The following is a 27215-nucleotide window of genomic DNA, read 5'->3' as shown; positions in this document are numbered from 1 at the left end:
CCTCGCGCGGGACCGGAAGCTCTCTAAGGGAAGGGGCTTTCTGGGTGGGTGGGAACCTACAGGACTGGTATGTTATGAAAGGGAAAGGCGGGGCATTCTCCCCTCGGCTCTTTGGAGGCGGTCTCTGGTAAGTAGTTGAGGCTATGGGACTCTCTTTCCCAGAAGCCCCTGGGACGGCCTCTAGCTGTCACGTGGATGGAGTGGTGAGTTGGGGAAGGGGGTGGTGGAAAGGAATGATGGTGGGCTGTCCCAGTTGGGCCATCCGTGGACTTGGGGCGAGGCCTCCTATGGGATCACAAGAGTTAGGACCGGGAGGAACCCTGGAGGCCCGAGGGCCCATCGTACGCTTGGGGAAACAGAGGAAGGCTGGGGGAAAGACCGCCGAGCCCACCTTCCTCCCTGCTCCAACCAGACAGGCCCATTTAACTGATACAGTCGAGGCCGGGAAGGGGTATCGGGCGCGGTGTAGCTCCGTGTCGGGCCGCCAGGGGGTGCCGCAGTGCTCCGAGCCTGGAGCCCGGAGCCCGGAGGACACATCTCTGGTTCAAATCCGACCTCAGACTCTTACTGGCTGGGTGACCCTGGGCAAGTCACCTAACCCTGTTTGCCTCGGCTTCCTCGTCTGGCAAATGGGCTAGAGAAGGAGATGGCAAACCATTCCAGCACCTCTGCCAAGGGAACCCAAATAGGGTCACGGACGCGGCTCTGTTCCGGGCTGCTGCGGTGACGGAGACCCTCCTCCCCCCTCCTGCCTTCCCTGTCCCTGTCCAGGGCTGCCCCCCAGCTCCCGGCCTAGGCCTCAGCCCGGACTCCCCCCTCCCTCCCCCAGGGTGTCGATTTCACCCCCTGCCGCATCTCCCGGAGGCCCCGTGCCCCCTACCTACGCTCTTCTGACACCGTCCCCACCGGGTGCAGGCCGCTGGACTATGGCAACAGCTGTTGGGGAGGGGGCGCCTCTGTCTGTCCCCACTGCGGCCCATCCGAGCGATTCTCCTAAAGTACAGGTCTGACCAGGTCATCAGTAATGCCCGATGGTCCTCTGCTCGGCCTCGAAGCCCTTCATAACCAATCCCTTCCTGCCTTTTCAGTCCTGGCCAAGTGCGCCCTCAGCCGGTAACACTGGCCTCCTGGGGCGTCTTTGAACAAGACCCTCGTCTCTCCGCTCTTCAAGGCCCAGCTAAAATGTGGCACTCTGCAGAAAGCCTTTTCCGAATCTCTCTCGGCTCTAGTGCCTTTTTTTCTTCATTATTTCCTCTTTATTCTCTAGATAACTTGTTTGTACCTGTTTGATTGTTGTAAGCTCTTTGAGGGCAAGCACTATCTTTTGCCTCCTTTTGTATCCCCATGTTTGGTACATACCTACCCTGGAGTAGACGTTTAATGGCCATTGACTCAGAGACCAGTGTTAGAATGAGGATCTCACATAGCGAATACCTCTTAACAACAAATGGCCATTCAGCCTTGGCTACAAGACCTCTAGCGAGGTGGAGCCCTCGGCTTCTTGAGCCTGCCAGCCAGCCTCCTCTTCTCTTGGAGAGCCAGGATTGTTCAGGAAGATTTTCTTCTTGTGTGAATCCTAGCCCTGCCTCTCTCTCACTCCCCCCCCGCCCCTTCTTCAACCTTCGGGACCCCAAAGGACAAATCTAGTTCGTCTTCCACCAGACAGCTCCTCAGACACTTGAGGTGCTTGATTGTGCCCACAAAGTCGTCTTCAGGTTTAACATCCTGGTGCCTTCCCCCGCTCCTCAATGTGACATAGTCTTCAGATCCCTCACCATCCTGCTTTCCCCATTCGGGCTGTCTCTAGAACAGAATCGGCTCTGGCCTTCCCAAAGTGTGGTTTGGTTCAGTAGAACCTCAGGGATGGTCGAATGGGCCTCTCCTACTGGTGACAACGTGTCCTGCAAGCTGCCCTCTACCAGGCGGGTGACTCTGGGAGAAAAAGAAAGAAGCAAAGCTTGGGAATTTATGCTGGTTCTCTGAGACTTTGCCTTTTTTTTTTTTTAAAACTAGCTACCTCTTGAACAATTATTCTCTGGAGTCTAGAATTATGTCAGCATTGAAGTGAAGCCCACAGACTCAGCTAACGTTGGCAGGCTCCCATCTTCGAGCTTTTGTTTTGTTTTGTTAAGAAAAGGGGAAAGGTTACTATTACTTACCCTTACTCCTCCGGCAGTAACCCAGGCTTAGCCTCTTGCTACAAGCATGAGTGTCTTGTGAACTATATTGTAATTTTTAAGAATCCCCTGAGAAAAAGTAGCCCTATCGGATGGCTGGACCCAGCATTGGTTCTGCCCAGGGATTTAGGATCCTAGCTCCACAATGGCCCCTTCTGATGACCAAGGGTAGAGTTAGCAACTCTTAAGCCAAATGAGAGGTGAGCACACCCCCCCAGCCTGACTGGTCACACCTTGTCAGTGACATGCTTAGATCGAGACACCTTAGAGGGTTAGAAAGTTCAGTGATCTTGGGTGAGACGCCTTCCTAGTGGTACTGATTCTAAGTCCTCTGCTCCTTCTCAGCTTCCACACTTCCCATCCACAGCTCTCTTTAGACCTTCCACAAAGGACCCAGGCCATCCGCTGGAGGCTTGCCTTGCCTTGAGGCTGTCTGTCAGTTCAGACACGCTTGCTTTCAGGCCTGCTGTACAGCAGTCTAAAGCCGGCTGCTCAACACCCACTTCTTGTGTGTGCAGAGCTGTTTCCACCAGCCAGCTTTTGAGGGTGACCCTTGTATTAACAGGCCTGGACTTGAAGAAGACCTCAAAGGACCAAGCTGTGTCGGTTGGCCCAGCACATTTGCACGTACAGAGCAAGATTAAAATTGTTATTTCAAAGTAAAATTAATGTTATTTTCTTATAATTATTTGTATTCACGAATAGGGACATTGTAGTAAATGACAGTAAGATTATAATTATTTTAAAATTATTTAAAATTCTTCAGTCCCTTGACACAATTGACAGGCTTGATCCTTCTAGGGCTAAGTGCCTTCTGTGTGCTTGGCACTGGAGACAGAATACACCAGTGAGTCAGTCTCTGCCCTCCAGGAACTTACATTCCAAAAGTGGGGGAGGGAGTGAATAGGGCTGTGTGACCTGGGAAGGCCCCAGGGTGGTGAGTGGGGCCTTAGGGCAGCTGAGTGACAGAGCAGTGGTACTGTTGATTCAGTGACTGTTCGTAGAGCCAGATTTGGAAAGTGAGGTGTGTGTGGGAGGTGTAAATCCATGGGAGCTGAGTGCCTCCTGGGAGCCAGGCGCTGCGCTGTGCAGAGGATGTAACACCAAAATCGAGATGCGCCCTGTCCTCAAGGAGCTTACCTTATAAGGGCACAAGACAATGTGTGGGGGAGGGGTGCTGGGCCGGGCGCTGGTAGAACCACAGGGCATGGATAGACTTGTTCGGTGAGTATTCTGTAGCTGGAGACTCGGGAGCAGCCTGGCATGAAGGTGGCCCCGGGCAGGTCTGGCAGCCTGTGGAGAACTCTCAGCCCTCAGGGCCCCAGACCTTACCTGGGCAAGCAGAGGGGAGAGCGAGACTTCTGGGAAGGCCCGGGTTTCTGGCAGACTTTTGGCCAGATGGGATGTGAGTCAGAGCCCAGGGCTGGCCCCAAGGCTCAGAGCTGACTGGATTCACTTTCTGGGGGTGGCATGATTTCTGGAGGTCGGGTCTAGAGGTTCCCTGGTGACCTGGTGCTGGGTGGGTCACAAAGCATGGTCCTGGGCCAGCTAGTGACATCCCATAGGTTAGGTGACTTTATACTGGTTACCTCAGCTCTCCATCCATCAGAGCAGGGCTGCACAAAGCTGCACACACTGGGAGTTGGGCCACGGTGTTTGCAGGTCGCATCCAGAGGCTCCTTGTGGGGGGGGGGTGAGGAGAAAAGGTGGGCAGAGCAGATGGCAAGAGGCCTGCATAACTTCAGTTTCCTATGGATGGGGATCCCGTGGGGGGCATTCTAACCCTCACCTGACTGAGGCTGATGACCCATTTGATGGGTCTGGGGTGGAGGTCACAAACCCACAAGCCTGATAGGAAAAATCCTGTCGCTGCCAGGATATCTGTGGCACGCTCTTCTTGTGCTCACCTCCTGGGGGCTCCTGCTCGGTTTTTTTCCCTTCACTGACCTCTGGAACCTGCCCAGGGCTCGCCAGCTCAGCGCCTGGCCAGCTACTTGGCTTCTTTGTGCAAGCTGCCAGTTCACAGGGGAGCCCAGGAATGGGGGCAGGTGGGAGAGAGCTCAGCTGGTGCCAGCTGTTTCTCCTTGCCCTCTTGTCCCCTGAGGGCACCTTGACTTTCCTGGCTGAGCCTGAAGGGTCTTTGGGAGGCTGCATATGAGTGGGCAGAGCCCACTGTGCCTTGGGCTCTGCCCCAAACACTGAGGGCCCCGGTGACACACTCATCAAATTGAGGGCAGAATTTCTAGTGGGGCAAACCCAGCTGAGGAAACAGACCCAGAGGATGGAAATGACTTGCTCAAAGTTATGTAGGTAGAGAGGTTGCATTGGTGTGGCTGCCCAGAAGATGCAGAGCAGGCCTAGGCCTCTGTGGTAGGCACACTGTGCCCTGGCCCTGGTCTTTTCCCTAATGGCAGCCTAGGGCAGAGGTCCCGGAGAGGTGTGGGGACCATGTCCCATCACGACCTGGGAACCGCTTGGTAATTTTCCCTTTCTGAGCAGCCTTTGTGGGAAATCTCAAAATAGTCTTCGTGGTCCTCAGACCGTGACCCGCTGCGCTTCGCCCTCTTCCTCTGGAGTTTCCCTTCAGTTTGAGAAAGCAGAAGCAGGGGCAGCAGATGTGGCACCGTGGGCTATCACTTAGAGTGTTTGCAATGTGTTTCCAAGGCTGCCCCCTCACAAGAGCCACAGCTGTCCAGCCATGGCTGGGGCCCCCTCAGGCCTGCTCCCAGCACCCTTGTGTCTGAATGTTCCTCATTCGCTCTTCTTGGGGGAGGATCCTTTTCCCTCTGGTAAAGGAATCTGTCCTCACAGCTCCACCCAGGCCGGACCTGAGGAGTTGTTAGATGCCAGGGCCAGGCTCCGCCCACCCCTCACCAACTGAAAATCTGACTTACCTGGCTCCTGGAATACTTGGGCAAGGCACATAGGCCGAGCCTGTGTAGACAAGACGTGAGGGGCTGGGGTGAGAGAGAGAGAGAGAGGGGTCCCCTCTTGGCGGTGCAGCCCTAGTGAGGAGTGAGTGACCTGCTCTGTCCTTTCCCAGGAGCATGATGGCCATGGGACAGTTCTATCTCTTCTCCCTGGTCCTGGGCACCCTGGGCTCCCTCTGTGTGCTCTTCACTGTCTACTGGGTACAGCACTGGCGTGGCGGCTTTGGCTGGGATGGCACTAATCTCATGTTCAACTGGCACCCAGTCCTGATGGTGACTGGCATGGTCGTGCTGTATGGGGCTGGTGAGTAGGGAATGGATGGGCCCCAGGGAGGGGCAGAGGGAGGTGTGGGCCCTCTCCTAGCTCCCCCACTGGCTCTCTAGGCCTGGGGCCATTTTGCCTTCCCCTCCTTGGGGGAAGGGCAGCTCTGGGATCATGTACATCACTGACTTGGGAATTGAAATCACCGTGACCCTGCAGCTTCCTGTATCATCTTGGGCACTTCCCTGAGCATAGGTTTACCCATCTGTCCAGTGGGCATGATTCCTTCTTAGACCATTTACCCCTTCACTGGATTATTGTAAAGCAAGCACTTTGTGATCTGTGGGGCTCATTGATCTAAGCTCTCCAGGGCCATTGAAATAGGAGTTGGTACCGCTTGGGGAGCTCCGTAATGAGCCCCTTGGTAAGATTATAAGGGAGCACCTGGGCTGGGAGCTCCTCACATTGGTGAGCAAGGCTCTGACCAGGACAAGAAAGCACAAGCCAGGGGGGCTTTGAATGAAAGCCTTGGCCTAAGCATGGCTCCTGGCAGCCTGTAGAGGCTGGAACCTGTGCCCTGTCCTGGCCCCATGGGGCTGGCCTTAGCCTGCTCTTTGCTCTTTTCTCTCTCTCAGAAACGTGGCACAGGCCAGTGGGTCAGGCACTTAGACTGGCTTGGAGTCTGGGGGCTCAGTGAAAAGAGGCCCCGGGTTCCAATCCTACCTCAGCAGTATACTATCCGTGGGAGGGTCCTAGGGCAAGAACGTCCTCTCTGAGCCTCAGTTTCCTTATTTGAAAAATGAGGCGGTTGGAGTGCATGGGCCTTTGCAGCCCCAATGTTGACTTCAGGGTCAAATGGAACCCCTAAGGGGACCCCGCTCCCCTTCCCCTTTGGGGCTGTTGGGAGGCTCTATGCTGAGGGACGGGCTCTGGCTCCTGGTCTTCCCCCAGCCTCCTTGGTGTACCGCCTGCCCCAGTCCTGGGTGGGGCCCAAGTTGCCGTGGAAGCTGCTCCATGCGGTGCTGCACCTGGTGGCCTTTATCCTGGCGGTGCTGGGGCTGGTTGCCGTCTTTAACTTCCACTACCACAACCGGATCTCGAATCTCTACTCCCTGCACAGCTGGCTGGGGATCACGGCCGTCGCCCTTTTTGCCTGCCAGGTGGGTGTCCTTCCCCGACCCGGGCCATCAACACATTTCTGAGGGTCTGCTAGATCTGTGGGTCTGGAGCCTTGGCCTTCTGATGGGCCCAGTGCCAACACGCCTACTCAGAACAAACATGACTCATAAAACTCGGGATAAAGCTGGAGATGGTCTAAGGAAGTAAACGGACACCATCAGAATCCAGATGTAGGCATTGTGGCTCCTGGAATGGGAGTTTGTGGTGCAGGATCTCCTGGTGTGGAAACTTACTCCACTTATGCAGATGCCTACTCCTAGCTGAGAGAGCTGCCAGGGGCCTCGGGAGGGAAGAGCCTTGCCCAGGGTCATGGCTGTTTGTGTCCGAGGCAGGACTAGAGCCCCCCAGATCTTCTGAGTCTGAGGCTGGCTCTGTACTCACACTGCCACCAGGCCTCCTATTTGCATAAATAGAAAGTGAGGCCTTTTGGACAGGAATGAATGATCTGGACAGCTCTGCTCTGGGTCAGGGGAGAGCAGAGGCAGAGTTTGGAAGACTGTCCAGATGTAGCATTACTGGAAGTAGAAAATTCTTTATAGGACTCAGGATATCCCATGGAAATGGAGGGAATTTGGGGGGGGGGGGAGAAGGCAAATGGCTGGCTCCTCCCTCCCCTGGATCCATTGCTCTCTGCCCTCAGTGGCTTCTGGGCTTTACCATCTTCCTGTTACCCTGGGCATCGCTGTCGCTCCGCAGCCTCCTCAAGCCCATCCATGTCTTCTCTGGGGCTATCATCCTGTCCCTGTCCATGGCCTCGGTCCTTTCCGGAATCAACGAGAAGCTCTTCTTCAGTCTGTGAGTCTCCTGTGGGGCCCTGGCTATTCTTTCAAGGTGGGCAGTGGGATCCATCCAAGCTGGAATGAGTGTGTCCCCAGACCCGCCTCCTGAGGATGGGCTGTCTGCACAGGGAGGGCCAGGGGACTGGGGCCGGGGGGCTTACCGGCCACCTTCCTTGAGTTACCACCTACCTACTGATTGGGAAGAGAAGAGAATCTGTCTTTCTCCAAGAAGAGGTTGGTCAGCCAGTCAAGCGGTTCTTGGGTACCTGTGGGTTCATAGCGTCATAGCAGAAGCCAGTCAAACATACTGCTAGGTTTTTGTAGTCCCTGGCCTTGACGCTGGGGAAAAGCCTCAGGAGAAGGCCTTTTCACTGGGCCTTAGTGTAGGGGAGGCCTATGCTGGGGTAGAGACAGATGGCGAGTCATGGAGGGGGGGTCCAGGGAGAGCCACTGTCGCCCCACAGGAAGAACGCAACTGCCCCCTACTCCAGCCTCCCCCCGGAGGCCTGCTTTGCCAACATCACCGGAATGCTGGTGGTCGCCTTTGTGGGAATTGTGCTCTACATCCTCCTGGTCTCGTCATGGAAGCGGCCCGAACCAGGCGTCCTGACCGACAGACAGGTACGGGTCCATGTGGCCAGAAAACAAGGGGAAGGCAGTGAGGGCTGGGGGAAGAGCCAGGGGACAGGGTCTGGGGCTGGAAGAGAGGTGAGGAAGCTGTGGAGAGAAAATAACGGCCCATTGAGACACAGTTTAAACCCTGCCTCAGACTTGAGCCACGCAACCCTGGGCAGGGGTCCAGGATGCATCAGAGCTGGTCTGACCCCTCATTTTATCAATGGGGCAATGGGCCCAGAGAGGGGAGGTGATCTTCACAAAGTCACTCAGACAGGAAGTAGAAGAGTCCAGATTCCAATGCAGGACCTCCGCCGTTCCCTTGGTTTAAGCGTCTCTAAGGCCCCTTCTCACCTTGATATCTGGTGATACTTAGAGGGGTGCATTTTGTGAGAGAAAGCACAGATAAGCCCATCTCCCCACATGACCTTGTTAGACCTTAGCTGCCCCATGCAAGGACAAGGACAAAGGTCAGAGAAGGGAAGATTCACATTTTCAATAAGGGTCTTTCTTGCCTTTTCCTTACAAATGGCTTCCACAAAGCCAGTCTTAATGGACTGGTGGGATGGGGGCAGTTGGGGATGAGTGGAGTCCCTGGTCTAGGCCTTGGGTTGGAATGAAGGGCTGGGCCAGCATGTCTCCTTGGGAAGACTGTGGCTTGGGCTGGGCCCCTGCATCAAGTGGGGTCCCTGCTGGTGTCGGGCATTGGTCTGTGGAGCCTGAGGCAGGTGACAGTGACTCACATCCCCTCACCTTTCTTTCTAGCCCCTGCTGCATGAAGGGGAGTGAGGCGTGAAGGGCCCCCCAGGAGCTCCACTCTTCCCCCAAGTTCTGCTCTGCTGGGGGCTCTGGAATTGCCTGGAAAGGGGCCGGGGTCCCAGACTTCTTCTGACCTCTGTGCTTGTCCTGCTCGCTAGCCACGGGGCTCCTCACCTGCTTCCTGGACAGCGCTGGCTTCCGCACCTCTTGGCCCCTTTCTCAGGTCCTCCTGTGAGGCTCTGCTGTTTTGTCACAATGTCAGCTACGTCATGAGTAGGCTCTTGGAGATTCTCAACTAACTCCTCTTAGGCAGGAGCAGGGCTGCTAACAGAAGGGTTGGGTCTGCGTCCAGGGTGGCCCTCTCAGTACCCGTCTGCTCCTTACTGTCCACGGGCCTGGGCTGGGGTGGGCAGGGGTGAGTCTGGGTGGGCCCCAGCCACCCAGTGTGCAGGGGAGGTCCTCTGCTCCTCATCTTCTCTCAGGCCTTTGTAAAGTAACAGGGATGGTGTGACTGTCACTTCCTCTAGCTTCGGTTCCAGCTGGGACCTGGATCTCGGCCTTACCCTGTTGCCTACATGCCGGTTGCGTCCGGGCCCTCCCAATAACTCTGCCAACCTGTCCTCTCAAGAAACTTGCATCATAGTGGGGACTAATAACAGGGCTGCCTTTGGACTTGATCTTCCAGACTCTTCTCGCCCCTCACCCCTCACTAGGCTGGGACCTGCTCCTGGCCCCTCAGGTTCAGCCTCCTAACACCCCCCACTCCCAGCACCCTTCCTCAGGAACTCTTCACACTCTTGGAAATGGTGGAGAAGACTCGGGTGGCGCCATCATCCCGGCAGGGCCAGGGGCACCGTTGGACCATCCGGCTTCCAGAGCTGCCTCTTCTTCACCCATCCCTGCCCACTTGGACACAGCCAGATTTCCACCCCCTCTCTGGGCTGGGCTGACCAAGGCCCCAGGAGGGCAGCATGAACCCTCCCAGAGCGAGTCCCCATACGCCACGCTCGGGCGCAGATGCCTCACAGGAGACTCAGACTCCTGAGCTAAATCTACTTCTCGCTCCTTCTGAGGCTGGTCTTTTCCTTGTTTCCCCTTCTCATCGCTGGTGTGGTCCTCTGCTTCCCTCCCAAACCAGGCCTGGCTTGGCCAAGGGCTCAGGCTCTCCGAGCGTGGCCTGCTAGTTGGACAGCAAACCCAGGAAGGTGTAGCACTCTCATAGCTCTCCTCGGAGCACTCAGCCCACTGGCTCGGCGAGTGGCCCGCATTTGCAGGCCAGGGTGCAGCTGGGCTCAGCCTCTTTGGGCTGCCTGAAAGTTTTCATTCAGTGTATTTTTAAGGATCCAAGACTGCCAGGCTTTCTGGCTTGATGATATCAGCAAATTTTGCCTCAATGCAAAGGGAAGACACACTTTCTAAGGAGCGTGATCGGAGCTGAGCTTATTTAGTGTAGAGTGGGGCCGATCCTGCAGGGGGGCTGGGGCTGTGTGGCCTCTGGCCAGGGTTCTGTCGGAGCTCCTCCTGCCCTGCTAAGGCCAAGGCCTTAGCACTGCTGAGCTTGAGGGGAGGTGGCTTTTCTACTTGTGAAGATCCTTTCTAACTTCCTAAGTTGTAATCTTTTAACCCCTCCTTACCAGTAAAGTTGTTTTTACTGCATTTCCTGGTCTGTGAGTCTGACTGGCAGCATGTAGAGCTTTGGAGAGGGCCCAGCTCACTCTGAGGGTCTGATTTCAGATCTGCAGAGCCCAAGACAGCCTGTGAAAGCTGCCTGACCCTCACCTGGCCAGATTGTGTGCCTGTGTGACTTGTGGATCTGGGCTGGGCCCTCCCTCCTACCAGTGTAGGGGCCAGTGGGACTTGACATTTAATTAGAACTCTCAGTGTGGAAATTTCTTCTACCAAAGCAGGATGGCAGTTAGCCTGCAACTTAGACTTAGCTACTGTTAAGTGGTTGGCCTCAGGCAGGCAGTCAGTCTGTCTCTCTGACTTCAAGGCTGCCTATCTGTCATGCCTGAGAACAGAACCAAGTAATTCTTCACAAGAGGACTACACATAGTTCCTTCCTAATGACCATGCTACCTTCCTTCCCACTGCAGACATGGCCTGTCTAGACCCTTCTTTAAGGCTGCTGTTGCTTTATATTCAAAGATAGCCGACGTGTCGTAAAGCATGGCTCAAGACCCCATAATGTCCTGCAGATGAAATGCTTCGAGACCATTTTGTGTGGCCACGGCTATTGTCATCAGAGAGAGCCCAACTGAGGTTGGAGAGGACCTGGATGGAGACTGGCCTTTGCCCACCTGGGCTCCCATCAGGCTCTCTCTCTTTTGTCCATCAACTACATACTCCGTTACAAAACAGTGCCACTGTGAGGCCCTGGAGATGTGCCCAAGTCTCTGCCCAGTGGGCCTATGTGACTGACTTGGCCCCCTCCTCTTCTTGGTCAGGCCAGAACTTAGCCAAAGTCACCCTTGATGAGAGGCAGAAGTTTGGGAAGATGAGAGGACTGGCCTTGTACATGACTCACAGCCTACAACAAAGTGGAATTTGCGGGTCCTCTGGCCCTCCTGCCCCCATCTGAGACACATCTGGTTCTTTGGCCACTCACTGTACCTGCAAACGGGTTCTGTCTGCCCTAGATATCCCCATCGGCATTCTTGCCTGTACTGGGCATGTGCTCCAAAGAGTGGAAATCCCAGGGTGCCAAGTTCAAATCTGGCACTTCTCATCCGTCATGGCTGTTAAGAGATTGACCCTTTGCAGATGAGCCGGTGGGATTCATCTCCACCTCTGGCTCAGGCTTTGAGCAACCAGTGGGCATAGCAGGGCAGGTAGGGAAGGAGGCAGCCGCCACATTACACCAAATTTGCTGCAGCTTGACGTGATTTATTGGGGTTAGCCCTCTGCCTATTTATTGACAAAAAGGCTTACAAAGAGAGATCCTTAAAAACATGTTCACCCTGACAGGTACAGGAAGAGTCTTTATCACTGAGGCATAGGGCTGACCATCTGGAGGAGTTGGGATCCTGCCAGACTCTGCTCCGCCCTCCCTGGAAGGAGAGGGGATGATGGGGAGCAGAACCGGTCAGGCCCAGAGCCAACACGGCCTTTTGTGGCAAGGCCCAAAGGAGCAGGGCTGAGGAACCGTTCAGAGCTCCAGAGCCAGTCTTCCCTTGGCCAGGGACAGCCTGCCTAGTTCTGGGTGTTAAAATCAGGGCTTCCTGGATGACTGGGGGGACGGTGCCTTCGAGAGCAGTTCTTAACAGGAAAAATTATTATTTTGATACTTATATTGCAGTATACTTGATTTCCTCTGTGATCTGATTATTTTGTGCATTTAAAACATGATTGTGCAAAGGGGTCCTTTTCACAAAAAAGGGGAGGCTGCCTCAGGCTAGGCAGAGGCCATGGTACCAAACGCCATGGAGAGGTGGAGGTGAGGATGTGGGCCCTGAGCAGCTGCACAGCAGCGGTTGGGGAGAGGGACGGGACTGGATGGGGAAGGAGAGTCACGCGCTCTGGCTCTGTAACGTCTCCAGGATGGCCCGGAGCATGGCGGCGGCGGCCACGGCCCCCGGGGTCCGGCTGCTCCAGTTTGGCCGAGCTGATGTAACTGGCTCGCCCAGCTCCAGCTTCCATCTTTTTGGTGGCCTCTGCCGCGGCCTCGGCACTCTGCAGGAGAAGGCACAGGGGCTCTGTTCCTGTCTGAGTTTGGGAGCAGCAGGCTAGCTATGCAGTCCTACTGCCCTGCTGGCCCTGGCGGCTCCATCTCTGCCAGTATGCCCGAAGCCTTGGCACTAGGTACCTTTGGCAGCTCTACCAGGAAGAAGCATTGGATGGCTGCGTGTGCTGGGTCACTGCATGGCCCAAACGCGTTTCCTTCCAGCGCTGGTGCCCCCCCCCCATGGCCCCCATAGAGGTTCTGTTCTTCATCTTCCTACAGCTCAGGCCTGACCATGTCAGTCCGCTCACCTCTAGGATTTAAACTCCTTTGCAGTGCCCCGTCTCTTCTCTGCCCAGGCTGCCTTCCCTCCTCACCTCCGAGGCCCAGGATACCTCGCCAGCTTCCCCTCCCAGGCTTAGCTCCCGAGCCAGCCTCTGTGGGTAGCCTGGGCTGATGCCCTCGGCCCCTCGAGCCTGCTCTGCCCTCCTCAAACCATCACGTACATGCTTACCTGCAGACATCCCTCCCCATACAGACACACGTGTTAGAATGTGCCACAGGATCAAAGCATTAGGATTTAGAGAGAGAAGGGACGTTGAGAGGCCAGGATGGGGAAACTGAGGCACAGAAAGGGTCACACAGCTCTCAGTGTCTGAGGCAGGATTTGAATTCAGATTTTCCAGCCTCCAAGTCCAGGGCTCTAGCCACTGCTCCACACTGCCTCTGTTCTCTCTCTCTCTGCAGCCGCAGGATCCAGCACAGTGCTGGGCATATGGTAGTGCTTCCCAGGTACCTGCTGGCTTGGCTCTGTCCCAAGACATTCCTCCTGCTCCGGCCTAGCCTCGGATGATCTCCCTGCCCTCCTCCCCAAGTTAGGGCATGACAGATGTTCTCAGTGGGTCACAAGGCCGAGTCGGCCTCCCCGGCCTCCAGGCTTCGTTGACTGGCTCACCTTGACCGCTTTGCTCAGCACCTGCAGCAGGTCAGCCCCCGGGGTCTTTAGGGCGTGGAGCTCCTGGCCTGCGGCCCATAGCGAGTCCAGCTGCCCAAGACAAGGGAGAGGAACCCTGAGATGGGCAGGCCCTGTGGTGGTTGGGGGGCTCCGAAGGGAACGAGGAGGAGGGGGCAGCAGAGCAGAGGGCATACGCACCATGGTCCTGTCCCCAGGAGCAGCTTTGCCGTACCTGTCAGGGCACGCAGAAAGAGCCTCGAGTGAGCCACAGCCTCCCAATGTTTACCAAGTTAGAAGGGAAGAGAGATCATCTCCTAGGCATAGAGGAGCGACTCACCGCTGCATGGCCTCCAGGCCAGCATCCATGGCAGCAGTCCAGGCGGGGAGGCCAGGCGTGGCCTTGAGGGGCTGGGCAGCCGCAGTCAGGAACAGGCCGTAGAGCTGGGGACCAGAATCAAACCCGAGGGGGCTGTGAGCGCTCGGCCTCTACCGTGGTGCCTGTGGTACCGGACTTGGCCTGAGGACTCCCTGGCTCCTACCCCTGCCCCTGCCCCAGCTCTCCTGACAACAGGCTCATCTCCCCAGCACTCACCGCCCCTGATGAACCTCCCATCTTCTCCAGCAGGAGCCGCGACAATCCAGAGAGTAGCTGGTCAGGGTGGCTGGGGGGTGGGCCCTCCTTCAGCCATTCCTGGATCGCTGAAAGGGCAAAGAGAAACTTTGAGCGATGCGGTGGCCGGGGAAAGGGGGAAACCCAGGGGTCCTGGATCCCAGTACTCCCTAGGCCAAGACCAAGGAAGCATTCACAGTCAACCAGGGGCCGAAACCCAAGGGAAAGAACCAGTGGGGGCTGGGTGGGAGGTTACTGGGAGATCCTCCCATCTGGAGACCAGGAGCCAGTGGAGGCCCAAGAGGCCTTGATCCCTTCGCCCGTCCCTCTGGCAGTGACCTCTGGCAGCTCGGCTGTGGGTGGTGCCACAATCGCCATCTCCGGCAGCTCGGTCCAGAGCATTCAGGTGTTCCTCCAGGCCAAGGAGGGTGGCACACACTCGCTGCAGGATGGCAGCTGCCCTCTGGGAGCCAGCACCTGGCAAAGAGAGGCCAGTTGGGAGGGGGCCCAGTGCGCCAGAGAGCTGGGGCTGAGCAGCCCACCATGCCACCCCCCGGCCAGGTGGGCAGGGTACCTCCCGTCGCCGTCGGCTCGGTGCCCTCTGGCTTCTCGGCAGGCGCTGCCCGGCTCCGGGTGCGACCTGTCACATGCGCTCTGGCTACGTTGGGCCAGGCCGAAGCCGTGGTTTCAGCATCTGGGAATGAATGGGAGGCAGGCTCAGGCCTGGCACAGCCACATGGCTCGCCTGCCTGAGCTAGAGCGACGAGGGGAAGTGGAGGTTCCCAGCCTTCTTCCCTCATGAGAGGAGGACGTGGGGGTTGCGGGAGAGTGGGGAAAGATTTGAGAAGCCCAACCCCACCTTCCCCTCTAGTCAAATACAACAGGAAGGAAAAGCTGGAAGTAAGCTTTCCGGAGGACCGAGTCCCTCACCTTGCCCCTGACGTAGGAGAAGGGCTGTGTTTGCCCAGCCTCCTCGGGACCCTCAGCCCATGGGGAGAAGTTCAGGCCTTGGGCTCCTCACCTATCAGTTTAAGGAGGGCATCATCTACCAGCAGGAGGGTCAGGGAGAGGCCAGCCATTTCCAGTGCTGACATGAAGGTGCCCACCAGGGCACGGGCAATCTTCACACCACGGGCCTCTAGAATCCAGAGCAGAAGGCGGCCATGGGGAAGGAGGGCACAGGAGGGGGAAAGGACCCCAGACAAAAGCCAGGGCGGTAGAGCCAGAGGCCTTGCAGAGGCCGAGGGGTAACAAGCAGACCTCGAGAGAGCCCCACCAACCTCACTCTAGAGGGGCACCTTCCTGGGGGCCCCTTCACTGCCTCCTAACATCGCTCCGAGTTTCCCAGTGTAGAGATGGTGCCCCAGGGGACATCCCCCCTCAGTCTGAGACTCACCAAGGCAGCGGACTGCTGCATCAGCCATGATGCCCAGCTCCAAGAAAGACAGGCCGCCCAGGTTATTGACAACCAGCACCACCGAAGAGCCTGTGGGCATCGCACAGGGGCGAGCAGCCCCCACAAATTAATCACTGTCTCAACAGGAAGTGGTTAATTAAGCACATGGTCTGTGCTAGGCGCTGAGGGCGTGAAGGCAAAGAATGAAACAGTCCCCCCTGACCAGGAGCTTCCGTTCCAAAGGGGCCAACGGGACGAATGTGTCCATCATGCACAAAAGGAATGCTACAAACAGCCTAACAGCCTCTGTGCAGCACCCGAAGGTTTGTAAAGTGCTTCGCAAACACTGTCCATGCCCATTTTACAGATGTATACGAGGGAGTCAGGTACAAGGCAGTCTGGGAAGGAGGGAGGATGCCAGCAGGCCCAAGGAGGGGAGTGAGCTCTGGGACACTCCGAGGGGCAGGCACGTGGGAGGGCCAGAGCAAAGGTGTGGAGGCTGGAGATTAGGCGCCATGTGTGGCCAACAGAGAGAAGGCCAGTTTGACTGAGTACGAGAGGGAGAGCAACGTCCAGCAGGCAGGGCAATACGTTGGTGCCAGGCTGTGTAGGGCCCTGAAAGCCACACGGAAGTATTATCCCAGAGGCCATTCCCAGAAAGCCACTAGAGTTGAGTGGCTGGATGGGGATGAGTCAAGACTGATTCTGGCCACGGTCTATGGATGAAGGTGAGTCAGGGGCCAGGGAGGAGCCCGCCTTGATGGTCGAGGGGACAGGTGATGAGGGACGGCACTAACATGGTGGTCGTGTGGACAGTGTGAAGGGGGCATGTGAGATGAGGCCATGGGAGGACCTGACAGCTGAGGAGATGTGGGCGAGGGGCAGGAGGATCCTCGTATAACGCCCAGCTGGGAGATGGAAGGAGCCTCCCTGGACAGACGACTCACCAGACCTGACCGGTACGTGGGACTCGTTGGAGGGGTCAGTCATGTGGTCAATCATTGTCTTCACCACCTCATCCGCCGTGGCCATCTGCCCGTGAGAGGGAAGAGTGAGGGGGGTTTGGACCAGACCCTGTTCTGGAGCAATGTGAGCGCCAAGCAAGCATGCACCCACCTACCTTCAGCCGACGTACGCCAGCCTCCCCGTGGATCCCTGGGGAAAGAAGACATCGAGGTTGTAGGGAACACCAGGTGAAATCCCCAGTGTGAGTGGAGATGAGACAGTGTCCAGCCTACAGACACCCCGGGACGAGGGTCTGCCCAATGGGCCGTGCCACAGGAGGGAGAGGACAGACAAACGCAGAGGCTGCTGGGGATGCAGGGTGCACATCCTTACCCAAGCCCAGCTCCATTTCATCAACAGGAAGCTGGAAGGTAGGTTTGGAGCCTGGGACGCTGCAGGAGGACAAGCTCGCCCCCAGGGTGCCTAGGAAGGAAGAGGGCAGGACATGTGGCTACCAGCAGTGTGGGCACAAAAGGGCAGCAGATGTCCACAGAGGAAGAGCTTGACCAATCAACAGTTTAATCATTTGAGGAGAGCCTGTTCTGCTGTGGATGACCCTGTGGGCTGCACATTCTAGCCCAGCCCCAGATCACTGCAGCACTTGATGGGGGGAGGCCCTGGCTAGGTGAAAGACCCAGCAGGTGGAAATAAAATATGCCTAAGGATCTCTGCAGTGGGGAATGGGGGTGAGCCGGGACATGCCAGAATGCCAGCGCCTGAGAGCAGGAGCCCCCGGACCCTTCAGCCTGACAGCTCAGTTTAGTTTGCAAGCACTCAAGCGTTTCCATCCTGCCTTCAGAAAGGTCCTGTTCCCTCCATAATACTCCTTTTCCTCCCAGGGGATGGGGAGGCTGTCCCCCCTGGCCAGCACTCACCCCTGGCAGCAGCCCCTCCAAGCCCCCTAGGCCAGCACTCACCCCTGGCCCCCCCCTGGCCAGCACTTACCCCTGGAAGCACAGCCCCCACTCCCCAGCACCACCCCCCGCCAGCACTCACCCCTGGCTCCCCACCCTCAGGCCAGCACTCACCCCTGGGCCCCCACCCCCAGGCCAGCACTCACCCCTGGCCCCCCACCCCTGGCCAGCACTTACCCCTGGAAGCACAGCCCCCACTCCCCAGCCCCCCCCCCCGCCAGCACTCACCCCTGGCTCCCCACCCTCAGGCCAGCACTCACCCCTGGCCCCCCACCCCTGGCCAGCACTCACCCCTGGCCCCCCACCCCTGGCCAGCACTCACCCCTGGCCCCCCACCCCTGGCCAGCACTCACCCCTGGGCCCCCACCCCCAGGCCAGCACTCACCCCTGGGCCCCCACCCCCAGGCCAGCACTCACCCATGGCAGCAGCAGCTGCGCTCACTCTGCGAACAATGTCGTCGAGCCCCATGCCGGCCTCTGCCAGAGCACCTGCCACCTGTACCAACACGGGGCCAAGCCCCGAAGGGACGAGTGACTCCACGGTCTGGGGCAGGGAGTGCAGGGGTGATGGCAAGGGGCAAAGGAGAGAAGCCCTCCCTGGTGAGGTGCCTCCCTCACGGTCACAGTCACAGCCAATGGGCCTGACCCTCCTGAAGGGATCTGTCAGAGGGGAGGATTTCAAGGGGCAGACCTGGGTACTAGCGCTGGCTCTTCTACTACCTGTGTGACCCTGGCCCAGTCACTTCCCTCTCTGGGCCTCAGTTCTCTCATTGAGCTGAGCTGGGAGGCACCTTCTGGCTCTGACTGCACTTGTCAATCCTAGGGAGGGGTGAAAGAGGGCACCCCATCGCAGCTGATCATGGCACAGGGTGAGGCCCAGGGCAGGAGTCCTAGAGGAGTCCTCCTCCTTCACCAAACCCCTACTAAAAGTGCCTACTATGTGCACTGGGCACCAGGGCACCAAGACACAAACAGACCCTGCTCCCTGAAGCTCCCACCTTGTGGATGAGCACCGTGCCACAGAGGCCCCGCCTGCCCGCCTTCTTCAGGCTGGTGAAGGCGCTGTCATCGCCGATGACAACCATCTCCACCGGGATGCCCTCCACCCGGGCCTGCTCCCGGGCCAGCCCAAAGTTGAGTCGATCTCCCGTGTAATTCTTCACGATGAGCAGCGTCCCCGCTGCAGAAGCCACAGAGGTGGTCAGCAAGCCCTCACCTCTCCTGCCCTCCACTCCCCAAGGCCACTGAAACATTGCAGCACCAAGCCCATCATACCTGCGCCAGCCTGAGCCACCGCCCGGATCGCGGCCAGGATGCTGCCAACTGCGGGGGAAGTGAACACCGCACCGGCAATGACCCCGGTCAGCATCCCTTTGCCTATAAAACCTGGAGGGAGAAAGACGAAGGTGAGGGGCTGTGCCCTGCAGGGTCCTCATCCCTCTGGCTCCCACCCCACTTCTCTGTTCTTAGCAGTTCTGCCCTTTACACAGAGCTCTGGGGAGTCCAGAAGCCTGAAGGGCTTCCTGTCTTGTTGGGAAGACAAGATCAGCACATGTGAAAATGCTTCAGGAAAGACACGGAGCAGGCACCATCCCGGACTAGCCCACGTGAGCCTCTGCCTAAGGTGCCACACAAGGGACGCCTCTGGGGGGGCGGGGAGGGGAAGTACGGCAGTGACCCAGGCTCTTCCTGGCGAGCCTGACGTTCCAGGACCAGCCTGACCAAATTCTGAGGAGCGCACGTCACATAAATATAACGATACTACTGTGCTCTCAGAAGCTGTGAGCGTCACTGTTTCCAAGAAACCTCGGAAGACTTGTGTGAACTGATGCAGAGGGAATGGAGAATGACTTACACAACAGAGACAAGGTTCTGAATACCAAGCACCCTGAGGGAGCTAAGACCTCTGGTCACTACAGTGACCCGACCATGCCGATAACCATCCTCAGAGGACAGAGGATGACGCGGCCTCCCGCCTCCTGGCAGATGACGGACACAAAAAGATGGGAAACGAGACAGACACTTCTAGACACGGCCACAGTGGGGATACAGTTCTCTAGATTATGCTTATTTCCCCCCCAATGTGGGGAAGGGGGTAGAAGGGAGAGGAGATGCTTATTAAATTTTTAAAAATTAATTTTTTTGAGAGGGAGGGGGAGAAAATTTAAAACTCAAAATCTTATGGAAGTGAATATTGAAAACTAAAAATAAATGAGTTAATTATTTTTTAGAAACGAACTAATTTTTTAAAAAAGAGAAACAGCATTGGAAGTGAGGAGGAGAGCACAGGCAGAGCACCAGGCAGGGGACAATGAAGACGCCAGTCTGACTGCGTCTGGTTCTCTCTCCGTCGGGTCTCAGGTCCCCGATGCTCTTAACCTCCCCGCCTCCTCCTGCACCTCATCCCCAAGCCCTCCACCTGGCGTGGGCCCTTTGTCTTCTCCAGCCACTCACCTGCGTGGGCAGGCTCATGGCCAGAGCCCCCACCCGACAGCAGGGCCACCCGTCCCTTCAGGCTCTCCAGGTCAGAGCGCAGGGCCACTCGGTGTCCTTGTAGAATCTGGAGGTCAGGGTTACAGGCCACCAGCCCGGCCAGGGCATCGTCGGCACAGCCTGTCACAGAATTCATCAGCTTCTTGGAGGACTGTTGGGAGAGAGAGTGAGGAGTCAGGATGCCCCCAAAAGAAACATTTACCCTTCAATGAACCACTGTGGTCTCTGGGGCTCTTTCTCCTCCAACTCCTTAGGCTAGAACTGCAAAGTGGCATTGGGGAGACCTTAGAACCACCACCCAGTTCAATCCTGCATCAGACCTTTACTAGATGTGGGATACTGGGCAGCAATCTCAGATTCAGCAACTTTAGCAGTAAAATGGGGATGACAGTCACTTAACCCCAATTGCCTAAAAATAAGTAAATAAAATAAAATAAAATAAAATAAAATAAAATAAAATAAAATGGGGATGATAATAGCACCTACTTCATAGGACCTGGAGAATCGAATGAAATAACGTAGGTATGTAAAGTACTTTGGAAACCTTCTCATTATTAGCCCAGCATTCAAGGCCCTGCTCAGTTTGACTCTACCCGCTTCTTGCGCCTTATTTCAGAGTCTTCTTCTCATGTACCCGCTCTGCCTTTCCCAAAGTCATTCTACCATCTCCTCACTCTGAACTCACACAGACTATTCCCTCCAGGCCTGGTGGAAGTCTCTCTGGAGGGCAGAGGCTGCTTGATTTTATTTTTGCATCTCCAGGACCTGGTCCAGAGCCAAATGGATTGAAATACTCTTCCTTTAAGGCCCGGTTCAGCCAATTAACAAGCATTTGTGAAGGATGTCTGGCACTGGGCTAGATGGGGAGAGGGAGATACCAAGCCCTCAAGGAGCTCATTCTAATGGGGGAGACTAGGAGAGGGTGGAGGGGATGTCCTAGTGAGTCTCCAAAAGACTGAGACGTGCAAGTGGAAAGAGAACCTAGAAAAACCCAACTGAATATGAAGAAGCCCTGGAGACGGCTACCCCAGCTCCAGAGTACCAACTACACCCACACTTTTGTCCCCGGGCTCCCCACTAAATCTAGAAAGTTGCTGTTCAGACATTTCAGTTGTGGCTGACGTTCCATGACCCCATTTGGGGTTTTCTTGGCAGAGATACTGGGGTGGTTTGCCATTTCTTTCTCTAGCTCATGTTACAGTTGAGGAAACTGAGGCAAGCACGGTGAAGTGACTTGTCTGGAGTCACACTGCTAGTAAGTGTCTGAGGCTGGATCTGAACTCAGGAAGATGAGTCTTCCTGGTGGTCTGTGCACTGTGCCACCTAGGTGACCCTAGGCAGAAGTAGGGGAGGTAGAATTGACTGGATTCACATCACACTGATCACATTTAGGAAAGGTAGAGTGGCTTACTGAGGGAAGGGGGTTTTGAGCCAGGACAGATAAGGCGTCTCCTGTCTTCTGCTGTGGGTGACAATCTCAGAGCTGAGGTCCTGAGGGACTCAAAGAGAAGAGGCTTCTGCTAATCCTAAACTAAGGGTCTTTCCTTTGCTTTAGTGGAGCTGAAAAGCCGACTGTAGAGCTCCCAAAGCCAGTGGCTAAAGCTGGAAATGGCCGCAGCCACTCATCAAAGTGTGAACCACGGACCTCGTGCCTGGAGAGGAGCCCATGGCCCGGTAACTGCCTGGTCCAGGCTCGCCCTGGGGAGATCAGCCCTGTGGGCTCCACACAGTAACCACTGAACTGCCTCAATGTGTCCTCCTGGACCAGCAGCTGGGTAGCCACCACGCTCTCAGGACCTCCACGACCTGTGCCAACACTGGGTTGGTCCAGGCAGCTGAGATAGCTCACCTGTGAGGAGCGAGAGGTGGAGACGCTCAGCTCTTACCCATACCATGGCCTGCAGTGAACTGAGGACTTTTAAGAGCAGGAATGTCAAACACAAATGGAAACAGCCCTCCACGGCCTGTGTTGACTTATAAAACTACAAACTAACACTGTCGTTTTTATTTACCTTGTTAAACATTTCCCAATTACATTTTTTTGGGGGCTAGGCAATGGGGTTAAGTGGCTTGCCCAGGGTCACACAGCTAGTAAGTGTTGTATGTCTGAGGCCGGATTTGAACTCAGGTCCTCCTGAATCCAGGGTCAGTGCTCCATCCATTGCACCACCTGGCTACTCCCCCAATGACATTTTAATTTCGTTCTGGACACAAGTTTAACACCTCTGCTCTTGAGAAAGAAAGGACATGGAGCCCTTGTTCACTTGTGAGTTCCCTTGACTTGTGAATTCTGGTCCCTGCACGTGGGCCTGGTTACCATTGTATTTGCATTTCATGCCCACTCTTCCTAAGAGGCCCTTTGTGCATTTGTGAGAGAGGACATACCAGTTTTGAGTGAAATGCTTTGTAACTAACATTCTTGCCATGCTGTTTGAGTAAATGCCTTTGTTAAAGAATTAAATCTACCATCTCATGGTTATGGGAAGCACCCTAGTGGGGGCTCATGAGGTGGAACTAAGAAGACAGCCAGCCACAGGATTGCCCTTCAAATCTTGAAAGTGATTGTATCCCTCAGGGGACCCAATCTGCCTGTGCTGGCTCGGCCAGGCCCCAGAACTCCACTGATCCTGGCCTTTGACACCGGTCCTACTCTATCATCTGTGTCCTTCCCCCTCCCTACCTGCCATCTTTCCACCTCTCGCTCAGGACTGATATTTAAATCAATATTACCACTGCTACCGTGAAAGGCATGACAACCTCTTGCCTGATGGCTCCACTCGGAATCTGTGTGCTTTTGACTGACAGGCTGCCTCATCCAAAGCTCCCTGCTTTGATCGCCACTTGCCAATCCCTCCTGCCCATCCGGGTGAGCTCCAACCCACCAGGCTATTCTGACCATTCATTATGTTCTCTGGAGGCCCCATTCTATTGGTAACCTAGACCTGTGCCATTCCCTGGGAAATTACTTTGTATCTATTTCATAATTAAATTTCTGGGCATGTACTGTTTTCCTACCAATAGAATATAAGCTCCTTGGGGGCAGGATCTGGGGCTGTTCTCTTGACACAGTAGGTAAGCACATCCAAGTCTTTTCAATTCCGTCTGCACGATATGTCTCCCCTTGTCTCCGCTCCCAAAGCCAACTGTCTCAGTGTGGGCCTCGTCACCTCTTACCTAGACTATCACAAGAGACTCTTGTCTCTCTGCTTCCGTCCCTCCTCCCTCCGAGCCTTCAACCGCACGTCTGGCTGAGGCATGAGGTCAGACTGAGCTGGAACTAGCAATTCTCATGCCTGGGGCAAACACTACAAAATGAGCCCTTGGGACTCTGGGGGAAATAACCTGAAATACTGCCCAGCAGCAGGAGACAGAGACCCTGGGACACTCAAGGGCATTTTCATTCAGGGGGAGAGAGGGAGGTGGGGTGGGCCAGGGCAGAGTTCACCTGGACTGCAGCTATCGGAGCTGATTATTCTTGCTAATTGGGTACTAAGCTCAAGGTTTTTACCTGCTGAAGGAGAACAAGGGCTGTCAGCACCCTCTAAATTTCTCTATCGTGGGCCAAAGTTCTGGCTGCCCCACACTAGTTACCATCCATCATACTCCTACTGAACACTCTCTGCTGGCTCCCTATGGCCCCTGGGACCAGATAAACTCCTCAGCTTGGCACGTAAGCCCCTCGGCCTACCTTTTGGGCTCCTTTCCAGACTTACTTTACATGACTCCTCCTTAACGTACGTAATGATCTTGCCTAATATCCTAAGGTGCTCCAGCCAGACTGGTCCCTGGACCAATGATCTGTTGAAACTGATTTTCACAGGATCACAGACTGAGAGGCAGAATGGATCCCCAAATTTTCCAGATGAGGAAACCGAGGCTGGAGAAGTGAAAGGGCTGATTTCAGGTCCCACAGGGCCAGGATTCCAATGCAGAATCCCGTCCTAGGAGCCAGGAAGCCTTTCCTGCTGGGATGCCAGCCTGGGTCCTGGGCAGACTTGGAGCCCCAAAGCCAACGACCCCCCAAGGAGAGGGACAGAGGATGGGCTGGAGGTCAGCCTGCAGGGCCTGTCTCCACTGTAGAGGGCCAAATGGGAACCAAGGCCCGGAAAATGCTCCCCAAACCTTCAAAGTCCTATAGAAATGCTGGCTATTTATCTTATCTGGATAATAATTCCTATTATTCCACTAATGCCTTCTGGTGGATGAAAGGCGACATTACAGCCTTTCTGGCCCTGCTATGGGCTTGGGTCTGTTAATGGCTGGAAGGAACCTCAGAGGTATACGGGCCATCTCCCCCATTTTACAGATGAGGGGACTGAGGCCCAGAGGAGTCACAGAATCAACCTATCGGCCGACCCACGCACATTTATTAAGTACTTACTATATGGCAGGCACTGTAGCAATCATAGAGTCAAGAGCCGGAAGGGCTCTTTCCAGAGCCTCTCCCCAATTTTACACAGGAGTAAACTGAGGCAGAGAGAGTTAAGGGGCTTAGCGCTCAAGGTCCCTGCTGTGCAGTAGCCAAGCCAGGTCCCCTGACTCTAAACCTTGCGCTAAGTGAGGGGGATGAATGAGGGGGCTTCTTCCAGCTCTGAATTCACGTCCCTCGGATCCTGCCTGTCACCCGCGGCCTCTTGCCTTTTGGTGAGATGTCACCCACTGCAAACAGGCCAGTGGCACCTGAGGTGCAGCCTCAGTTTGGAGGGGAGGGACAGGTAAGTGCCCAAGTGTAAGGGGAGGACAGAGGCAAAGGGCACCAGCCCTGACCACAAGCAAGCAGCAGCACGGTCAGTTCAGGCAAGCCTGAGGAGTGCCAGACCTGGGCACCGTGCCCCCGCAGCTAGCCCGCCAGCCTTGATGGTGACACAGACCGGCCCCCTCATTTTACAAATGAGGAAGTGAAAACCAGAGAGGTCACAGGACTTGCCCGCAATCACAGAGCTGGGGCGCCTCCTGCCTCCTTATCCTTCCCATGACTGTGCTGCCTCCCACCAGTGAGGTGATCCATCTGCCAGGCTAGGGAAGGTCTTTTCTGATTCCCTGCCCCCTCCTCCTGATTCTCCTAAAATTACTTTGCATATACTTTGTAGTCGCTCACTTCCCCCACCCCAAGTAGAACGTAAGCTCTCTGAGGGCAAGGACTTGTATCCCCAATGCCCAGCTCAGTCCTTGGTACGTAGTAGAAGTCTAAGTGTCTGCTGAACCGAAATCCTGAAATCGGCACAGCCCAGCACTCCTGACTGCAGGGTCCCGGCGGACGTGCCGTGCTCTTCTGTTTAGCTCAGCTCTGGGGCACCCCTGCTCCACTGTGTGGGGGTGCCTGGTCACTCAGATCAGCCTAGAACGGGGCTTCTCGGTCACACCGGTAGCCAAGGTCCGAGGAGGCCCTGCCCTGGGTCGGGCAGCTTCTAGCAGCCACCACCGTTAGCTGGCCCACGCTCTGAGGCCAGGCACCACCGGTCTGAGCCCAGAGCTCCCTTCTCCCTCCTCCGGCCCCGAAGAACTCACCATGGTGGGCAGGATTGCCAGAAGGAAGCAGAATACACCAAGAGTGCTTCTGAACCAGCGACTGTCTCGGGGTTATTTGTCCACCGGGACTCTTCTTAGCTGAAAGGAGACAGCGAGAGGGAATGGGGGTCGGTGAGGTGGAAGCAGTATTTGGAGACCCAGATGAACGGGGCTGTCCTGTTAAGGGGCTGAGCCGCGCCATGCACCTTGGCACCAGCAGGAGCTCCCCGCCCCACCCCGGGATCCCGCTCCCATCTGGGACTCTGGTCCGAGTCCAAATTCTAACACGTGGCTCAGCGCTGGAGTGTGGGAGGCACAGAGGAAGGAGGACCAAAGTCCGCCCGCGCCCCAAATCCTCTCCCTCTGCCACAGAAAATCGATCCGGGGCACACGTCCAGTCTTTGGGAGCAGGGCTGGGCCCCGACACTCAAGGCAAGGACATCCCCCAGCACTCTCTCCTTCTCCCCCCGCCCACCTCCTGGGGCCCCGGGGAACAAAGCAAACAACCACTGATTCTTTGGACCCTGGAAGAAGCTGCCCCCATCCTCGAGTTGGGGAAATGAGATGGAGCAGGCAGTGCAGTGCAGTGGAAAGAGTCAGGCACTTGGGTCTGAATCCTGTCTGTTAATTACTAGCTGCGTAACCTCAAACATGTCATTTAAACCCTTCGGGTCAAAGTCTACCAGTCTGCAAAAGAAAGGTATAGGAATGGTTAGAGGATCCGATGGCGAAGCGTGCCTCTTTCCTCGTGGCAGAGAGGTGGTGGACTACAGGTGCAGAATGAGGCATACGTTGTGCGGGAGCATATTAAATTCTTTTTAGCTCAACTGAAAATATTAAGAAATGCTATTTTTTTTCCAGGCTAGTGAAAAGGTAAAGGGTGAGGTCCCCGGAAATGAATCCAGGGCAGCCTCCTCCTCGGTATCCAAGGATGGAGATGCTGAGGGTTTTGGAAGGTCAAGCCCGAGCTGCACTTCGTGGCAGCGGCCGAAGGCCGTGTTGCCAGTGTGGCTGTCCGGCTCCGGACTAATTTCAACCAAACTGCGCCCAAAGTCGGGGCGCTCCCTGCGCTGTCGGGGTGTCTGAGTGGCCTCTACGGCCATCTCTCCCGAGTCACGCTCCCGTGCAGTGCAAGGACTTCCTGGGCCCGTCCGGGGTGAGCCGCGCACGTGCACCAGCGTCCCGGCCCCCAAGAGAGAGCGCCAGACACCGACTCGACTCTACCCTGTTACAGAAGGGGAAACTGAGGCCCACGAAGGCCAAGGCGCGCGGTACCAAGTGCCAAAGCCGGGACTTAAAGCTCTCTCCCTCCCTCGGGGGCACGCTCGAGGCTCTGCACACAGCAGGTGCTTAATAAGCGAGCCGGGGCACAAGCTCAGAAAAGGGCTGCAGAGTCCAGGAGCTCCTGCAAAGCAGAGGGGCTATCCCAAAGTCCCGGGTGCACGGAGGGGCGGGCGGGAGAAGCAGGAGCAGCGACGCGGCAGCAGCTGGGGGAGGAGCCGGGCATGCACGGAGGGGGGAGGGGAGGGGGCGGGGCGCGGGAGGCCGCGGCTCCGGATTGGGGGACTGCGGCGCAGGGGGCGGGCTCAGAACGCGGGCGCGAGTTCTGAGGGGAGGGGCTGAGGGGGAACTGGAGTTGGCGCTCTCTTCTTCTCCCCGCCCCCCCCGTCCCCCGCACGAGCTCACCTGCCGCCAAGCCGCGAGGCGCCTGCTCCGCACCTTACGAGCCGCGAAGGGGCGGGTAGAGCGTCCTTCCATCCGGGGCTCGGCGGAAGGGGGCGGGACCTGCGGCCAGGCGGCATCTTCGCGCCGGGCGAGCGCGCTGAGCCCTCCGAGCCGCTAGGGGAGCTCGGGTCGCCCGTCCCGTGGTGCCCCGCGGCCAGGGCGCTCTAGGCGGCGGCGGCGTGTCTCGGCAGTGGCGGCGGCGGCGGTGAAGGTGCGGAGGCTGCGCGCGGGGCCCGCTCGTCTCTCG

At 56.6% G+C, this 27215-nt stretch overlaps 2 protein-coding genes across 9 annotated transcripts; one reads left to right on the top strand and one right to left on the bottom strand.

The window, feature by feature from the left end:
* The first annotated feature begins 27 nt into the window (after nucleotides 1-27).
* Nucleotides 28-10357, top strand: CYB561A3 (cytochrome b561 family member A3). 6 transcript variants are annotated; one of them, XM_020968131.2, is made up of 6 exons: nucleotides 28-127; nucleotides 5221-5411; nucleotides 6321-6529; nucleotides 7189-7343; nucleotides 7792-7948; nucleotides 9229-10357. In XM_020968131.2, exons 1-6 carry the CDS (start codon nucleotides 75-77, stop codon nucleotides 9304-9306), a joined length of 843 nt encoding a protein of 280 aa, XP_020823790.1. In that variant the 5' UTR covers nucleotides 28-74; the 3' UTR covers nucleotides 9307-10357. The 6 variants fall into 6 exon arrangements, with proteins under 6 accessions (XP_020823790.1, XP_020823792.1, XP_020823795.1 ...); XM_020968133.2 differs by having other exon boundaries at nucleotides 116-203; XM_020968136.2 differs by lacking the exon at nucleotides 28-127 and adding an exon at nucleotides 4790-4966.
* Nucleotides 10358-11566: 1209 nt separating this feature from the next.
* Nucleotides 11567-27062, bottom strand: TKFC (triokinase and FMN cyclase). 3 transcript variants are annotated; one of them, XM_078148986.1, is made up of 18 exons: nucleotides 26930-27062; nucleotides 25244-25342; nucleotides 19697-19886; nucleotides 18518-18628; nucleotides 18241-18422; nucleotides 17660-17738; nucleotides 16662-16751; nucleotides 16444-16478; nucleotides 16271-16355; nucleotides 15324-15413; nucleotides 14949-15065; nucleotides 14502-14621; nucleotides 14267-14404; nucleotides 13910-14016; nucleotides 13655-13758; nucleotides 13516-13549; nucleotides 13318-13407; nucleotides 11567-12373 (listed from the first exon to the last, which is right to left on the bottom strand). In XM_078148986.1, exons 2-18 carry the CDS (start codon nucleotides 25244-25246, stop codon nucleotides 12026-12028), a joined length of 1923 nt encoding a protein of 640 aa, XP_078005112.1. In that variant the 5' UTR covers nucleotides 25247-25342; nucleotides 26930-27062; the 3' UTR covers nucleotides 11567-12025. The 3 variants fall into 3 exon arrangements, with proteins under 3 accessions (XP_078005112.1, XP_078005113.1, XP_020823789.2); XM_078148987.1 differs by lacking the exon at nucleotides 26930-27062 and adding an exon at nucleotides 26519-26692; XM_020968130.2 differs by lacking the exon at nucleotides 26930-27062 and having other exon boundaries at nucleotides 25244-26487.
* Between the last annotated feature and the right edge of the window lie 153 nt (nucleotides 27063-27215).

This window comes from Phascolarctos cinereus, unplaced genomic scaffold (genome assembly GCF_003287225.1).
Source record: "Phascolarctos cinereus isolate Bilbo 61053 unplaced genomic scaffold, phaCin_HiC Scaffold_9;HRSCAF=440, whole genome shotgun sequence".
Taxonomy (NCBI): Eukaryota; Metazoa; Chordata; class Mammalia; order Diprotodontia; family Phascolarctidae; genus Phascolarctos; species Phascolarctos cinereus.
This window is presented reverse-complemented; position numbering and strand designations above follow the sequence as displayed.

Bases quoted from the DNA above. Each gene is read 5' to 3' on its own strand.
- CYB561A3 (XM_020968131.2), top strand. From the start codon at position 75: ATGAAAGGGAAAGGCGGGGCATTCTCCCCTCGGCTCTTTGGAGGCGGT. The intron at 6,530-7,188 runs GTGGGTGTCCTT...CTCTGCCCTCAG, and splicing joins TCGCCCTTTTTGCCTGCCAG to TGGCTTCTGGGCTTTACCAT. The intron at 7,949-9,228 runs GTACGGGTCCAT...CACTTCCTCTAG, and splicing joins GCGTCCTGACCGACAGACAG to CTTCGGTTCCAGCTGGGACC.
- TKFC (XM_078148986.1), bottom strand. The intron at 14,622-14,948 runs GTGAGGAGCCCA...ATTCATTCCCAG, and splicing joins TGCCCTCCTTAAACTGATAG to ATGCTGAAACCACGGCTTCG. The intron at 13,408-13,515 runs GTGCGTATGCCC...TGTCTTGGGCAG, and splicing joins CTCCTGGGGACAGGACCATG to CTGGACTCGCTATGGGCCGC.